The sequence below is a fragment of the Struthio camelus genome, chromosome W, assembly GCF_040807025.1.
Source record: "Struthio camelus isolate bStrCam1 chromosome W, bStrCam1.hap1, whole genome shotgun sequence".
Taxonomy (NCBI): domain Eukaryota; kingdom Metazoa; phylum Chordata; class Aves; order Struthioniformes; family Struthionidae; genus Struthio; species Struthio camelus.
In genome coordinates, this window is record NC_090981.1 from 46,351,813 (window position 1) to 46,369,995 (window position 18,183).

At 38.0% G+C, this 18,183-nt stretch overlaps 1 protein-coding gene across 7 annotated transcripts in view; it reads right to left on the reverse strand.

Annotated features, from left to right (window-relative positions):
* Window positions 1-1,328: 1,328 nt before the first annotated feature.
* The window catches only part of LOC104146876 (E3 ubiquitin-protein ligase RNF180), a 71,761-nt gene continuing 54,906 nt past the window's right edge, over window positions 1,329-18,183 (reverse strand). For 5 of the 7 annotated variants that reach the window (XM_068925488.1, XM_068925486.1, XM_068925489.1 and 2 more), the window contains 2 exons: window positions 16,877-17,002; window positions 1,329-4,617 (listed from right to left, as the gene is read on the reverse strand). In XM_068925488.1, the coding sequence (XP_068781589.1) occupies window positions 4,415-4,617; window positions 16,877-17,002 (329 nt within the window). In that variant the 3' untranslated portion in view covers window positions 1,329-4,414. The remainder of the gene's footprint in view (window positions 4,618-16,876; window positions 17,003-18,183) is intronic. The other 2 variants (XM_068925490.1, XM_068925491.1) reach the window with 1 other exon arrangement.

Here is an 18,183-nt window from a genome sequence, read left to right on the forward strand (position 1 = left end):
GGGATATGGAAGTCATGAGGTTGAAGGAGTCTTTCCAAATTCTGTACAGGAACAGTGAGTGATGGTAGCACTGTTGATGGCTCTAGAGGAATATCTGGGTAGGATATGCTGTGGTACTGATTTTAGAATATTTTTTTATCTCCAAAAACTATTTGGTTAAGTACATGAAGGATACTGACTGCTGCTGCAATATTAAAGGAACTGCTAATAGATAAATTTGAAATTTCAAACAATCCTACCTGTTTCTTTTTTGAGTAGTAACATTTTTCAAATATCATAAACAAGCCTGAAGGAAGGACCACGCTTTTCCCCGGAGATGGGTGTGTGAAGACCTTAGGCCCCTGAGAGCCCTCAGGAAAGCACGTAGGCCAAGCCGGGACCTCGAGGGCTTTTTTGCCTCTGCGGGTAAAACCACCAAATAGGTTCACAAGCTGCTCCTGTTATCGTTCTCATTTCATACCAGCCTTGATTGAAGCTGAGGGAATATTCAGTTGTTTTCTTGACAACAGTCAGTAAAATAGCTTTGTTAACGCTGACCCACCTTTTCCTTAGCCAGGCTGAATGGAATCCAGTATCTGCTCCTGCCACCCAGTACGGCTGGCCAGTCCCTTCCCTGCCGGGATGGCTCTCCTGTCCTTGCTTACCTGCAGCTTTGCACACCTCTGTGGTTCCTTCACTTCTGCTGCCTTGCAAGCAGCAGCAGAGCTCCGGCTCCTGGAAACCTCTTTAGGGAACTTCCACACAGGGGCTCACAAGTCGCTTTGAAAAGATCTTTAGGGTTTGTCTGGATATATGTTTGCCTTCTGTTTACATTTGCTTTTGTGGGTAGGTACATTGGCTGTGAAGGAGTCCATTATGTTTCATAACAACAGTTCCCTGTGCAGCTATCATTCAGGATTATTTTTTTCTTAAGTGTGGGAGAGAAGCAAGAGGAGTGGACCTTTGGCAGGTAGAATAGCTACAGATATACCCACTACTAGGCATGAAACTCATACACTTCCAAATGTGCACAAAGTCCCTTTCCCTGTCAGAGGCAAACCTCTCAGTCTCTTCCTGGATTTGTGCTGCATTCAGCATTTTTTCTGTCTGGACTCTCATTTTATCTGTCTGGACTAACAGCATCAGCACCGAGTACTCTCCGAGTACGCAGAATACATTAAGGACTACACCTTGCCCCAAGATGATTTACAACAAAAGCTGACTGTTCCCTGGAAACTACTGAAACAAAAAAAAAGATTGTCAATATGAAAAGAGGTAACCATAGTAATAAAAAAATCCAGCAAATCCCAGCTGCACCCCAAACAACAGAATAACAAACATGAAGTTGATTGATTGAAAAAAATACTAAAATTTAATTCCACCAAGAAAAATCTACTGAAATGGCTGCAAAATATTACAAACAACCCGATTTTTATTGGAAACATTTTAGTACCACTGTAGATAAGAAAGACAAGATTGCAGAGCAGGATCAACTTCTTAACCAGAGAACTGCTTACAAAGGACCTACTCTTGCTTCCACAGATATCAACAGCATTTCACTGGCAGAATTCAATGAAAACCAAGTTTGAACCTTCAAATTGTTACTGTATTTTTGCAAAAGTATTTATTTGGAAAGAGCAATAAAGGGGGAAAAAAAAATCTCTCTACACTTTCTATTTTTTTTTATTAAGGAGGATTTCGCTCCTTAAAAAAAAGGTTGCAACAGTCTTATTTATGTGCCTTTGCATTTTTTTTTAAACTAATTGCCCCCTGGAATTAATAACAACCAATATACAGTAGAACAGTGTAGCCCAAGAAACAGTTTACTGTTTACGCGTCAGAGAAAGATACAGCTATACAGTTAGAAATGCCATACAAAATTGTTATTCTGACTAATTTAGCCATCCTCAGCTATCAATTTTTGCTGTAAATGTACAAAAGGGGCCAATATTACATTGGATTTTTGACTCTCCTTGTTGTCTTTTTCAGAATAAATCCATGGTAACATGCTAGTAAAAATGATTTAAGTAATTTTATTTGCACACAATTGGTGATATCTATATTATGTTTTATGGTTTCAATATATTTTGGAATATTAATTTAAAGATATTGCTTTATCAGATATCCTAGATTAAACTACTTAAAATTATTATTGGACTTTCAGACTATCAGTATGTCAGTTAAGTTAAAGTAATTTTTTATGCTATATCTTATTTTAATATTTTGTGAGATTGAAAGGTATAAGCAATTTGGATGAACAGGTCAGTCAGTCCTTTTCTTTGCTAAGATAGGAACAGTTAGCTATTAAGATGAAAGAGACAAAAACATGTAGCTAGAATATCAGTCCTGGCATAGATGAGAAAAATGTTTAAATTTTGATAATTTTTGAACATACAGACCCTACACATGTGGATGTAGCAAAACATGAACCTATGACAATAAACTAGCTTTTACAAGTTTAAATATAAAGAAGAAATTTGCCATAAGCTTTATTACAACCTTAAACTTAGAAAATATTATGCCTAATGCCATCCCATACGGCATTGGCTCTGTTACAACTGGATATACTGTAATTACATACTATACTATGATGGTGAATTAAAATTATTATGTTTCCTTAAGTTTGTGTACATTAAATAAATGATGGTGAAAGGATTTTATTTCAATTAGTGTAGCTAGACTGGTAAATTCTAATTCTGCACATATATTCTCAAAGAGATAAAGCAATTATTTTTTCCAGCCTATAATGAAAACTAAATATTAGTAGCTGATTTACTGCTGTTTTTCAGATTAAGTGAAAGTTTCTGGTCCTATCACTTCTTCATAGCCTATAAGAGACTGAGCACGCTGGCCTTGCTTCAACAAAGAAGCATAAGCACCTGCTTAATGTTAAGCACACTGATAAAACTTCTGATTCACGTCATTCCATCACATTTGGCAGATGGCAGCTTCCATAACACATTTCTCCTTGTTCTCTGCTTGAACAGGGGAGTACACCACCTACTGAAAAACCACAGGTCTCCCACACAAATCCCGATACCAGAGGAACATGCATATATGCACATGCTTTTCTAAGATCAAACTGCAGTGTGCTTGGTAGAATCATGCCCCTTCCTTGTACCTTCCTGAAAAGTAAGCCTTTTAACTACGTTGTACCATTCTTTGGCACTTGATTTCTGCAAGTTTCCGATATGCCTCCTGTAATTTAAAGAAGTTCTTTCACTTTAATTTGAAAAATATTATGTAAAGCAGCAAGTATGGACCAAATGCTGAATTGGCTGCAGGTTGGTACAGTAACCCTGCGATTTTGCATACATTAACTATAAAGTGCTTTAAAACCCTTTTACATGAAAGGTGCAAATAAATATTGTGTCCTCTTAATTGATTTCCTGGGAGACACATAGTACTGGTGAGCCCACAGCTAGGGGTATCCTCAAATTGTTACAGTAATTAAAAAGGTATGAATTCCATACAGCCATACATAGGCTGAATTAAAATTGAAGAACACTTCTTTTTCCTGTATTTACTGGGGTTAGCGTCTCATGGCATCACAGCCAGCAGGCCTGCTGCTTGCCCTCTAGCTCTGTGTCTTCCTAGATCCGTATGCAGTCATCTGGATAGGTAAAAAAGGTATAGTGCTACTTTGGAAATCTGTGCAAAAAGGGTTAATTGTGCAGAACTTGGGGTTGTTAGTTGATTCACTCTGATTGCCATTTGCTGAAAAGACGAACTGTTTTAGCAAACTGTCCGGTATCATTTCTCTTTTTGGTTAACAGGCTCAGAATATCTGGCAATGAATGCAGCACATCCCCACAGCAGAATGCTGGCAGGTCTAGCAACTGACAAAATTACCCAGAACTTGAATTATGCCATTGAAAGAGCTCTGATAAAGATCTATATAATGCATAGGGCAGCACTGCGGTACTTATAATCTACGGTCCCCAAGAGATCTGACTATAAATGAGAAACATCTTTGTTGGTGTTTTGTATATGAGGGATTGAAGCACCCATAAGTGAGATGACTTGCTTAAGGCTGCAAGGTCTGCCAGCAGTCAACCCCTAAAATGACCCTGTGGATCATGTTCTGTTGTAATGGACAGAAATCCCCTAAGAACAAACGGTACTGTATATTTCTATGGAGTAATTACTTTATACATTAGGGGTAAAATCCTGCTCCCATCTGAATCACAGCAAAACTCCCACTGAATTAAGTATGATCTGGATTTCAAATTATATTTGGAACCAAACTCAAGTACTTTGTCACATATAGCAGAACTATCAAGCAAACAGCCTTACAGCATGCTTGATGCAGTCTATTACAGTTCTTAATGATCAAAATGCAATGTCAAACATTTTGCCTTCTTTAGGTTGTTTCTATTCATATTATCATGGTTCACATAATTGCTGTTTTCTTTAGCTGTTAGTTTAATACAAACTAAAAAGGAAAAAAAAAGTAACAAAGAAAACAGAACACAATAAATCCTATTACCCAGTTGACAGAATAAATGTAGATTATCACCATGTCCATATCAAACCGCCATCCACGGCTATCATCCTCAAAGTCCATGTAGTCCATCCTGTGAGCGGCATGTGGGAAATGCCTCCTTGTTACAGTATCTGAACGTCTTTGAAAACCTGCTGGAAAACAGAACAGGAAATAAAGATCCTTATAAAAGCAACTGCACTGAGTACAAAATAAGTTAACTCCTCCCTCCCAATTATTTACAGAACAAATGGAAGCAGGCAGTCTTACACCTCACTGCTGGGTTTCCTCACTTTATCGAACAAGTAGCTCTCTGGGGATTTGACTATGAAAGATCTAAAACCAAACTTTTTCTTCCAAGTCTGGCAAATAATATTTTTGTTTGGATCTGGCACTCTCTACTATAGTAAGGTAATGCTATATGCTTATGTCATCCAGATCTATGAACATGTCTCCTTTGGTGCTGACTTCCACTGAATTTGATTCAGTGATCTGGAAGTAAAAGGTTTCATTACTGTAATTAATTTCTTGAGTCATTAATCTCTGGATTCCCTGAGCCTACTCATCTGAATTCTTCAGCAGTCTAGCCACATCCATATGCATGCACAAATACCTAATGAACACAACACTTCAAAAATAATTGAATTCCTATTGAATTAACTGAATTTTGTGTTTGAGTATTTTTCAAAACACTCTTCTGACCAAGACCTACTTGCTTTAATATTATTTGAACTTGTACTGACTGATGGTTAAGCATGCCTCTATACACGCACACTAGGTTAAAATTCATTTTCAAATTACTGTTTGTATGCTGATAATTCTCTAAATATAAATTGGGACATTGCAAACACAGGCTCTCAAGTAAATGTGAAAATCTAGTGTGAAAAACAAAACTCAAAATACTTAAAATAATACATCTAGATACATACTCTTCTACTTTTAAACTCTTCTGTTGTGAAAGCATTTAGGATAACCCTTCTGGCAAGACAGAAGCAGAGAAGATGACTTCAACGAACAAACACAGGGACTGGCAGAGTGGGCCAGAGCAGCGGTCCATTCCATCCACCAGTTGCTTCTTAATAGCAAGTAGCAAATGATACAGAGAGGTGCAAAGAATCCTCTTTTGAACAGTTACACAATAATCTGATCTAGGGGAAAACTCATTTTAATCTCCAGAACAATAGGCTTGCTTTTGCACTAAAGCTAAGGATTGATGTGTACTGTTACTCTTGTTTTTTAAAAGGCTACTCTTGTGACTATATTCTTTTCATCTTTGTGACTCTGTAATCCTACTTTGAATCCTATAAAGCTCTTAGGCCTCAAAGATCTCCCGGGGAAGTCATGGCTACTTGTGCAGGAAAAGTGTTTCATCCATTTAAATGTCTTCTCTTCAAATGCCTTTGAATATTTTCTGAACTTTACTAGGGAGAAAAAAAAATCACTGGGTAACAGTGCCCCATCTACTCTGATTTGCAAGTTTCATTAGTTTGTACACAGTGTTGATTATTGCAACTTCTTCTCTGAGGAAAGATTTTTCCATGTCTAATCATTCTTGTGACCTGCCTCCAGCCCCCTATTTCTCTCTCTCTCATTTTGGAGAGGTGTGATCAAATCTAAGCAACTGATTTAAAGACCTTCCAGTATTTTATGGCCTCAGTATGACTCCAAGAATGGCTTCTTTGAATGTAGGACCCTGCCAAAAGGTCATTCCCACCCAGACTTCTCTGTATAGTAAGAGAAGTACTATATAGGCAGAGTACTGGAATAAAAGCTGCTCGTGAGGGGGTAAAGAAACCTCTGACGGACCAGCTGTGCTAGGCACTAGGTTATGGTATGGGGAAGAGGTGGGAGCTGCGCTGCAGAGGCGGACAACCTGACCTTACCTGTGGTGGTGGACAAGGAGGGACTGCAGTCATATAGAGCGCTGGGTATATACACAGCATTCTATTTTCAGGTAAAACTCAATCTTTATGACACATTCTTTGATTTTAGGAAACAGGTTGTTGCTGAGCTGTCCAGACACTTTTCCCCTAAATTGATATAATGGATTTTGGAACCTCAAGGTGGAGGAGAAACAGTTAAAAGTGTTCCCTTCAGTGGGCATCGCTGCACAACAGCGTGCATCAGTGCACACTCCTCAGTTTCATCTGCTAACGTGCTCCTTCTAGTCTAGCTTAATTAGGCCTCCCTGAAGTTCCTCAGTCTTCTGCTTTTGATTAACATAAATAATTCAGTATAAATGGTGTTCACATGCCAGTAATTTCATTTTAATACTCTCAGACTTTATTCAAGATAATTGACAAACATATTAAAAAAATGTGTCCTAATAAACAACTTTGGTGGAATTGCACTATTTTTCCTTCTCAGTGGAGCATACTGACTGTTTCTTTGTATTTTTTTCTGAATATTTTGTCCAGAACTTTTATAGCACAATTTTTTCCATGCCTTCCAAACAAAAATTTTCTCTCTTCGGTATCCAATTTAAGATACTTTGTGAGAGTTTGACTCCTAATAAAATAATTCAACTGATTCTCCTGTGTTCATTTAATGACTGATTTAGCAATGTGACTAGACTACTGAAATACAGATTTTCACTGGAGAATCAGTACTGGTTAGACATCACGATAACATAGTTAGATGAATTTTATTTTCAATGATAATATGGATCAGTTTGTCATCTACACATACTAAGTTTCTAGGTCTGTATCTATCAGAATCTATTACTATTTATCTTATTTTGGAGACTGTATATATGAAATCTTCATGCTAATGAAGAGAGCAGTGAAATTTTGTGATGGTTTTCAGTGACTCTAAGTGGGCTAAGATTTGCCCACAGCTAAAAATGCTATAGTGGCTCTAGAAAAAGAGAATGCAGAGATTTTCTTTTATAGAGCTTTAGGTTGCAACACCACAAAATGTTATGCAAGCGCATGGGCTAATAATCTGCTTAAAGAGAAGTATGATATGAACTGTCTTGCTTTTTATGTTATGTTTTAAATTGCATTAATTTAAAACAATATCTTTGATTACTGAAAAATATCATTAGTAGTTCAGTAACTGAATACTGAAAAATGTAAGTCTTATTTAAGTATCCTTATCCTGCTATCAAGATGTAGTTTATGTGAAAAATGCTCATTAAAAAACCTACCTCAACTTCAAACCTAAATTCTTCTTAATTTCTTTTGTAACATTTGTTAAACATTATTGTCAAATTTAAGTCTAGATTTATGGGTTTTTTTTAATTTAAATTGCAAATGATGTTAAATTTTATCACTAATGTTGTAACATTACCTTTGCCTTTTACACATGAATTTTAGTGTATATTATCCTCTCTGGAGGGTCTCATTCAGGACTGCTATCTGTGATTTCTTTTTATTTATTTCTGTATTTATAGGAAATATAACACAACATTCTACAGGCTATTTTTGTGTCAGCAGTTTGGGATCATCTTGCAATCACAGAATTATGTAAATGTTTAGCTACATTAGTTAAGACTTGGTAGTCCTTGCCTTCTACAGGATTTAGACAAATATTATCCACAGTTTGTATTCGGTGTACTTCACCTTAAGCAAACCTGCATTCCATTTATCTTAGATTAGACTTTGTAATGTAATCATTCTACATTCAAGAACAGCAGTTTCAATATAGCAAGCTAGCTATTCTGTAATTGCTCTTGATATAGAAACCCTCATAAAAACTGTGGGCACTGTAGTAAAGATACGAATGCAATCAGGAACTTCTTACTGTACAAGATGTGTAATCCCTGTGGCTTGCCTGAGCATGAGTAAAACAACTGCAAGTTGCTAGCCAGTAATATGAAATCATAAATTGATTAAGCTTTAGTTGAAAATGCCAGTAGTACAACTAGTCTGTAAACTGAATTCTGGAACTTAACACAGGCTAACAAAGAACAGGAACTTTTTTTTTTCTCCTACCTTGAAGTATATTCCAAAAGACATTTGGATATATATATAGTACTGAAATTCAGTATTAGATTTAGACAGCCTATCTGATCATGCAGATAGATTACTGCAGAATCGATGATCCATACTGTGCCCACTGTCTTTAATACATTCTGACAAGAAAAATACCTTCAGATGTCTGTCTCTCCAGCTAGAGTGGAAGTAAGCTGTGGCTATACATATCATTCTAGCCATCCGCAAATAAAGTCTGAAAACTGTGAAGTTCTCCAAAAACTGTTGAGTAACATGGTAGAGGGGTTTTCACTTATTTGAAATAGAGGAGCTGATGGAGCTCCAAATCACTTCTAATGGATTTGTTCCTTTTTAAAAAAAGAAGTCCTGTCTCATTTCAGGAATACAGTCCCTAAATCATTTCTACAAGCATGTATTTGTTAAAATATATACTTTACATAATTGTCTTATGCATGCCTGTGTTGCAATGCACTGAACATGAATTTCCACTCCAATCACATGCATAAACATGCACGGTGCCAGCACAGTCTGGCAGACTTAGTGGAAACGTGTTACTGAATAAAGAAAACAAGGCTGTGTGCAAATTATGCTTTTATACTGATAACAGAATACAAATCAAAAAGGATTTTCACTAGATCATGAATAGGCACATCTGTTGCATGTGTCCCTGCTGAAGTTTTTGCAACCTCCTACTGAGGTGCTAACGATACTCAAAATAAGACTACAAATAATTTAAAATATTCTCCCTATTTTACAAAGTGACTGGACTAGTTTTGCTACGACTGAAGGTGACATATGAGAAAGGAAATTTAACTCTAAAAATATGCCTCAACAAATAATATGCAAGCTACGATAACTACTTATAAAAGTGCTCATGTAAGATTAAGTTACCTAAAATTAAGTGTATCATCAGATGTACCAAGGTCATTTTGACCCTGTCACTTGTTTCTGATATGGCGAGCAGCAGATAGACAGATCTATTGAAAGAGTGTAAGAAAAAAGGAAAGTACAGACTGACACCTTCCCATATATGTCCATGCAGCAACTGGCAGTTCAGGGCCCCTGTGATTTGGAAGCTGTGCTCAGGACGCTTGTGTTAAAAAGTCACTGATAGGACCTTCTTGCTGTAAATTTGTCCAACTGCATCTTTAACCCCCTTACACTTTTGACATCCAAAATATTCAATGGCAATGAGTTTCTTGATTTAAGTAAGTGCTTTGTGAAAAGATATTTCCTTTTGTATATATGCAGCCTATTGTCTTATACATTCATTCACTATTCCCTAGGTGTGTCTAGATTAACATTTTCATTTGGAGCAGGATGTATACTTTTGAACTAGATCTCATATTGCTGCCACTTACTGCACTTTGTGTCATGTCGTGGAGTGGTCTCAGAGCAAATAAATTGGACTAATTTCAGGTGAAACTAAACCAGAAGATAAGCTCCAGGAACTGAAGTAACTCAAGTAATGTGCTCCAACACCACCAATGGTCATCCAGCCTATGGGATCAGAAATAAGTCATCACTTTGTCCCCTGAAATGCCAATCTGGTCCTGAGCACCATTTGTTTTGCCCTACCTATTATGGCTCTACTAACTGCTTATGTAAAGAGAGGGCTTCTGAGAGCTATTGAACAACCTTTCCTAAAAACACCTTTACGCCACTCGTAATTTCACAGACCTCTTGTATCTGCCTCCTGTAATACCCTTTCCAGACTAATATGTAGTAGACTACCTTTAGCTTCCATACCCTCAGATCATCCTTTCTGTGTTACAGAAAGATGCTTCACCCTGCTTTATCTTTCTTTGAGATGATGTAATCAAAACTCTATGCAGCACTGAAGATGTGGGACCATCAGAGATCTATACAATGATAAAATGTCTTCATTTTTGTTATGTTCCTAATAATTCCTACTTACTTTTTTGACTATGTTTTCAGAAAACCAAAGCACTTCCCAGATCTCTTAAGCGGTCATAGCTAATTTACAGCTCCTCATTGTAAATATTATATATTATGGAGTCTGCATAGGCTCTATGGGCAACTGCTCCTCCACTTGACTGTCTGCATGGTGAGAAATTTCTTCTTACATGCAGTCTGGTGCCTCTTGTCCTCCTACCATGCACTACTGTGAACACAATCACAGAATGGTTGAGGTTGGAAGGGACCTCTGGAGATCATCTGGTCCAATCTCCCTGCTCAAGCAGGGTCACCTAGAGCACGTTGCCCAGGATCGCATCCAGGCGGCTTTGGAATATCTCCAGGGAAGGAGACTCCACAGTCTCTCTGGGCAACCTCTGCCAGTGCTCTGTCACCCTCACAGGAAAGAAGTTTTTCCTCATGTTCAGATGGAACTTCCTGTGTTCCAGTTTCTGCCCGTTGCCTCTTGTCTTGTCCCTGGGAACCTCTGAGAAGAGACTGGCCCCATCCTCTTGACATATACTTGTACACACTTGTACCCTTCAGATACTTGTACGCACTGATCAGATCTCCTCTCAGTCTTCTCTTCTCCAGGCTCAACAGGCCCAGCTCTCTCAGCCTTTCCTCATAGGAGAGAAGCTCTGGTCCCTTAATCATCTTAGTCGCCCTTCACTGGACTTGCTCCAAGAGCTCCATGTCTCTCTTGTAATGGGGAGCCCAGAACTGGACACAGGACTCCAGGTGAGGCCTCACCAGGGCTGAGCACAGGGGGATAGATCACCTCCCTCGTCCTGCTGGCAACACTCTTCCTAATGCACCCCAGGATACCACTGGCCTTCTTGGCCCCAAGGGCACATTGCTGGCTCATAGTCAACTAGCTGTCCACCAGGACTCCCAGGTCCTCTGCAGAGCTGCCTTCCAGCAGGTCAACCCCCAACCTGTACTGCTGCATGGGGTTATTCCTTCTTGGGTGCAGGACCCTGGACTTTCCTTTGCTGAACTTCAGGAGGTTCCTCTCTGCCCATTCCTCCAGCGTGTTGAGGTCTCTAAACAATTGGCTCTGTCCTCTTGAAAGCCTCCCTGTAGGTCTGGGAAGGTAGCTCTAAGGCCTGCCACAAAGCCTTCCCTTCCCCAGACTAAACAAGCCCAGTTCCTTCAGCCTCTCTTCATAGGAAAAGTTGCTTCAGGCCCTGAGCATCCTGGTGTCCCTCCACTAACCTTGCTCCAATTTAGCAATGTCTTTTCTGCACTGGGGCCCAAAATTGGATGCAGGATTCTCGATACGGTCTGCTGAGTGCTCAGGAGTGGGGGATAATCGTTTCCCTCAATCTATTGTCTGTGCTCCAGTTCATGCAGCCCAAGATGCTGTTGGCCACCTTTGCTGCCAGGGCATAGTGCCAGCTTATGCTCAGCTTGCTCTCCATGAGGACGCCCAGAGAGCTGCTCCCCAGACAGTGCCCAGCCTGTGTGGAGGCCAAGGCCTCCTTTGCATGTACAAGACAGCATTTGTCCTTGCTGAATTTCCTGAGGTTCCCATCAGCCCATTTCTCCAGCTTGTCTAGGTCTCTCTGAATAGCAGGCCTGCCCAGGGGTCTATCAACTGTTCCTTCTATTTTTTTGTCATCTGCAAACTTGATGAGAGAGCGCTCGTTGCCTCCTCTAAATCGCCAGTAAAGATAACTCTTAGCTGTCAAGTTCATATTTACTATCATCAGTGAACTGAATAATTTAGTATCATTAGTAAACTTTATCAGCTCATTATGCGTCTCTTTTCCTAACCACATATCAGTATGCTGACCTACATGGACTGCAGTGGGATTCCAACGACAATCCACTGTAGTTTGCTAAATGTTCTTTTCCATTGTATTTTCTATCATATTTTCCATATATATTGTCTTGGTGTGGTTTTATTTTTAGGTAGGCTGCTGAAAGAGGCCTTTATTTGCCTGTTTCACTATTTCCCACATGAAGTTTACCAGTGTTTGGCCTGTATTCGTTTCAAGGACACAGTGTTTCCACACTGCTTTCACAGAGGAGGTATTATCCCAAACTTCCTGCATGCCTACCAGCCTTCCCCAGTGTGTGTGCAAGCTGTATCATATTCTGGTTATGCTAATATAACAGCTAAATTGCAAGATTTGCTAGTTAAAATGAATTATAACTCCTATATTTCCAACAACAGAAAAGAGCATATATTACCAGAAAGATTTCTGAGAGGATGGCAGTCATCCTGTGTGAATGCCTGCAAACGTGTCACACTGATTTCCCAGTCTCCTGTCCTAACCCCTAACTCAGTCTGAAACTCTCTACCAAACTCAAGTGTCAAAGGCATCCAGTTCCTTCCCAAAACCAAGGCCACTCAGGCCAGTCACTGCCCTTCTCAGAGCCAGAGTTTTCTCCTTCTCCTAACCCAAAACCTCCCTACCCTCCTACCTCAGATACCTCAGCTGCACAAACCTATTGTTTCAGAGATCAAAATCTCATTCTTTTCTACAGCCCTCAACTTCCAAACTCCTCTTGCCCCAGAATCCACATCAGAACTTCCAGTTTTCCTACACTCACACTTCTACCATCCTGTTTCAAGGCCTTTCTCATTGCAAAGCCCAACCATCTTCCCAAACCTCATTACCCATCCTACCCATCCTACTCTCCTCTCACCTTCCCTCTGCTTTCTTTGGGTACTTCTCAACTCTTGCCCTTCTAGGCCCACCTGTGGGCTCTCACTAGCTGCCAGCATCTCCATGTGTGACTAAACTTACATGATGGCCTGGAACATCTTTCTACCCCTTTTCCTCCCCTCAAAAAATCAAAAGTCATACTTTCTGCTAGCAGATAGGCTTTAAAAAAAAACATACTACAAGTGAAAACTACATTTAAGTTGGACATCAGCCTTACCTGAAACCATTTTTATATTCACTCTCATGTCTGTTTTACTGGTTGTAGGGCTTTTGGAGTTTAAATGTTGAAATCTGCAACAGTCCCAGACAGATAAATTGTGCATGAGCAGTTATGGCCACATGCGGCAAACCTGATCGGTTGAACTCACTGTGCATGTGATGCAGAGGCCCTCTGTGCATGAAAAAAATCAAGCGTGCAGCCAATTTACCTGGCAGTGCACAGTAATTGCTTTTTAGGATGTCCAACAACCTTGTCTGCCAAAGGTCTAGAAAAGCAACCGATTACTGTGCAAATTTGTAGAAGACCTGCCCTGAAGCCTTTTGTATGGGACACAAGATTTGATTGTATAAGGGCATCCCTTCTTAGAAGTGAGAGCGGTTAGGAGCTACTGGTCTCCATTGTAATAACTAGCTTTTTTTTTTTGACATCCTAAGGCATGTGACATAAGAAGAAGATCTTGAAACTACAGACAAAACAATGCAGAAATCCCAAAATGTGATAATGGCACTAACTGACACACATTTCATCAGTTGAAGCAAGTGGTTTCTAAGAATTGTAGTCCTAAACAATCAACTCTGAGCCAAATAGTGCTTCTTGCTGATCAATGTCAGCATGACTACTGGCACTTCTATCTAAGAGTCATCAGTACTTTCATCTTAAAAATTCATAAATCCTAAATGGATTGGGATTAGAACATACATAATAAACCAGAAATCATTTAGCACTTAAAAGAAGGAAATACAAGATACAAGTTCTTGCAGTAGTCAGAGTTCTTACAGATAGTAACTTCATACTGCTCTTTCAATATTTTTTCCAACGTTAGAAATATGATCATCTATTCTGTTTTTTGTAGCTATTCTCTGACTTTTCTACATATATGTATAATCAAAAAAGCCTGTGTTTTAAGCTTACATACAATAATACACAAAAGTATTGTAAAAAATACAATAATACACAAAAGTCCTGCTTGAATTCAGCATTCATTTGGGCCCTTATTGTTAATCACTACAATAACATCTCTTAGGCGTTCAAGACAGAAAGGAAGCAACTTCTCATTTGAAGTTTGCTTTCTGAAATATTGCTGTTTGAAATATCAATCAAAATTACAAATGTTTAAAATTGACAAAGAATTTACAGTTTTACACTGGACAAGAAATAAAGATGAGATTTTTTCAAACAAAGCAAGTTGGAACTCAGTGGGGATTATTATTTGCAATTAAAATGTTTGCAAAGCAACTCTTCCTACTATTAGTTTGAATTCAAAAACATAAATTATGAGATGTCTCTCTCATAAATTAACAATACCCTGAATATTAAATAAACAACCAAATAAAAATGTGTGAAGACTGTTACCTCTTGCTATTTTACAGATTAACAGTTCAGCTCTTACTGATTAAAACACAAACCATAAAGCTAGCTAATATATCTCATCAAAGAATCAGGTTACTAGAAAGGAAAAACAAGTAAGAGAAAGCTTTAGAAAGGAATAATTAAATCTATAAAACTACATTAAATGCATGCATGCACATTTTAATATTTGGTATTTCACATAACTAAGATATTGCTAATTTTTAAAATATGAAATTGTATTTATCAACTTTATGAAAACCATTCAACTCCTACTGTGCCTAATCCCCCTCACAAATTCAGAGCAAAGCTAGAACAACGTGTGTTTTCTATCTTGGGCTGTTTATTTCCCTGGAAGTAAATGAATCAGGAAGCAACAGGACTGTGGGAGGGCAGAATAAGCTTAGAAAGCATACTCTCTCTGTCCAGACATCTGTGACTATTTTATAATTATCGATATTCAAATATAAGCTAATTGGCTAGTCTAAGTGCTGGGATGCATACTAAATCTGGGGTAACTAATCTCATGTTTCATGATATAAAAGTCATTTGACCGTGGTAGTCAGGAAGGAATTCTGATGGCCAGGCTGCAAATGGAATTTTTTTTAAGTGACCAAGTGCATTATTTGCTTTTTCTACCTTCCTCTAAACCATAACACACTAAACACCAAACGGGCAGGATGTCATATAACAGTTTTTAAAAATGACTTACAGCGAAACCTGTTCTCCTACTTTAAAACTGGATCACTTTATTTCAAAATTAAAAGGAGGATGATGAAATGAAAATAATATACGATGATTTAAATACATATCCTTGCTTTTCAGGGTGCAACCTAGCCCTGTGTGTAAACGAAACATTGGCTCCTTTAACTCGCTTCTCCTTCACCATCCCTGCTCTTCCTGACCACAGCCCACATAGTATTGCAGACTGACACCAGGAAATGAGGCTGCGTGCTCTCCCTGTGAGAGCCTGTCAGGGATCTACACACACAGTTTACGTACGCTCTAGACGATGACATGTCTTCCTTTCCTTTTACAGTGCACACTTTTCCCACAGTAAGTTTTCCATATGCATGTTGATGTCATACATATTACGCTTACTGTAATTTTCATATGTTTGCCCTTGAAGTGGGGGGTTTTAGTCACATTTATTTTCATTTTCATGTTGGTGAACTGTATCCTAACAGTGAATTTAGCTTGTGGATACCTCTCCTTGCCATGACTGTGCAGACAAGCAAAAACAGGCAAACTCAAATAGCAACTTGAACTATTTAATCCTTCTGTGGCAAGTGCACTAATAACCAACCTGAAAAAGTAATTTTAAGAAGTATTCAGAATATTTTGAATCTATTAATTTTCTTATCAATTTTTTATCTGTTGTCTATTTCTCTTCCATTGTCTCTTCACTGACTAAACCTTAATTTTTCTTCACAGTCTCAAACTTTGTTCATTCTCAGCACCCTCTTTCATCATTCCTCCTCCCTTATCACTGAACACTTCTAAAAATCATGTTGCAAAAACATTTTTTTTCTTCAAGTTTGCCATCTCCCAGCTGAACCAATTCTGTATTTCATCTATCATCAATTCTTGCTGAAAAATTCCTTTGCATCATACTTTTGTATCATATTTCTGTAATGACATAATTAGTTTCATTCCTCCCCTACAACTACTCCCTAGCTACTTACTGGCCTTCTAGTTTCTTTTGTTCAGACAGCTGCCATACAAAACGCATAGAGGCAAAAGCTATTGACATCTATAGGTTGGTTTAAAATATAAGTCAAATAGTGAATAAGGATAAAATAGTATTACAAGCAACACCACACCGATTGTCTCTGGTGCGAATACTACTTGGCACACTCCTCAATCCTCTTTAGATGCCTGGTTCTTCAATTGCATGATTGCTATATTTTGTTTAAAAATTACTTTCATTCTTTAAGTATATTGAAATTTCAATTTAATATTGCAAATCATTTAACAAAAACTTCACAGAGTTTTGCTGTATACTACTGTCCATGAGCCTTTCAGTGCTTAAGATTTTAATGTTTAAGCCAATTTTAGTGGAATACTGTTACGGTAAGAGTAATATAAATACTTTCTCAAAAATAAATTCATTAATTGGCTCAACTTGTCTAAAGATAGGGTCAGCCCGACAGCCGAGGTCAGATGGAATACACAGTGTCGGTGTGCCGGGGCCTCGCCACGCCGATCTAACGAGGGGAAGAGTACCTACATGAAGCCTTTAATTTACACTGGTATCTAGCTGACTGGCAGCATGCAATTCTTCATGTCCAAAATGATATAGAAATGATTTTCTTACCTTCAAAAACTCTGAAAGCTTTCTTGCAGCTTGGTAGAGGCCATTTTGCAGAATTTGATCTTTGAAAGCTTTCTTTTAATTTCATATATTCCGTAGGAAAAAAAGATTTGGTAGAGTTGTTCAGTTCTACAATAATTAATGGGAAAAAACATATATATTAATGCTGCAATTACAGCAATAATTTTCCTATGTTAATTCTACAAAATAAGATTGACTTATCTACTGTGTAATATTTTTCTGATCATTACATACCATGAGATCTCAAGTTTTTGAAAATCACATTAAAAATATCCATTTAAATCTGAAAATTATATTAAGCATGTCCAAATACAGCAAGAACAAGTCTTAAACATGCTCTTCTAATTCTATACCTCCAGACTAAGGCATTCAGGAAAGATGATGTCAAACACTACATGAATGAAACGCATTATAAATCAGGCTACTTAAGTTACAAGACAATGAAGACCTCTTTGAATGAATGAATCTGACTGTAATATTAATTCTCTGTTCAGGCTATATTTTGCTTTAACATCATCAGTGAAGAACAGCTGGTAACAATGGAAGGAGATGGACAAGTCTGAAAAATTATCTGGATAATTTTTATGTACTGCGCATTAATAGGAATTATTACTTAACATTCTTAGAATGATTAATGACACACTGGAAGAGCTGAGGAAATAGCTAGATGGATTGCAACCCCAAAATGGCAAAATGAACCTATCCATAGTCGTGTATCAATGAAAAATAGATTCAAAAGATGAACATATTATCCTACCACGGAAAAGAAGTGATTTGATGATAACAGACAGTTGCCAAGCTAACAGTTAACAGGAAAAACTTTTAAAACCCTGATTTCAGTTGCTGGAACAAGCATTCTCCCTTCCAGCTATCATGGCTCCATTTAAATACTAATAATAGTGGTTGTTTCCACAATTCATTCTGTACCTTAAAAAAAAAAGAAAGAAAAGAGAGGCCTTCACAAATCTTTGGAAAGGCTTATGTGTTATTACTATACTTATTACTACTTTGTTGCAATTTTGCATACCTTTTTAATAATCAATGTTCATTAATTCTTGAAGAGATGAATCTTCTTCTCTGACAAATCTGAGAAAGCTAAGCTTTTTGTGAGAGCAGGCTCCAGAAAGAAAAAAAAAATCTGACTGCAAGCTACTGAGCCCCTTCGTTGCAGTAGCTCTTGCTACCTAAGAGGAAGGGATTTGTAGATTTAAAGTCAAAAATATGCTGGCCTTATTCTAAAACTTCTTTCAACGTGCCTTTCCATATTTCACCATGTCAGAATGCAGACA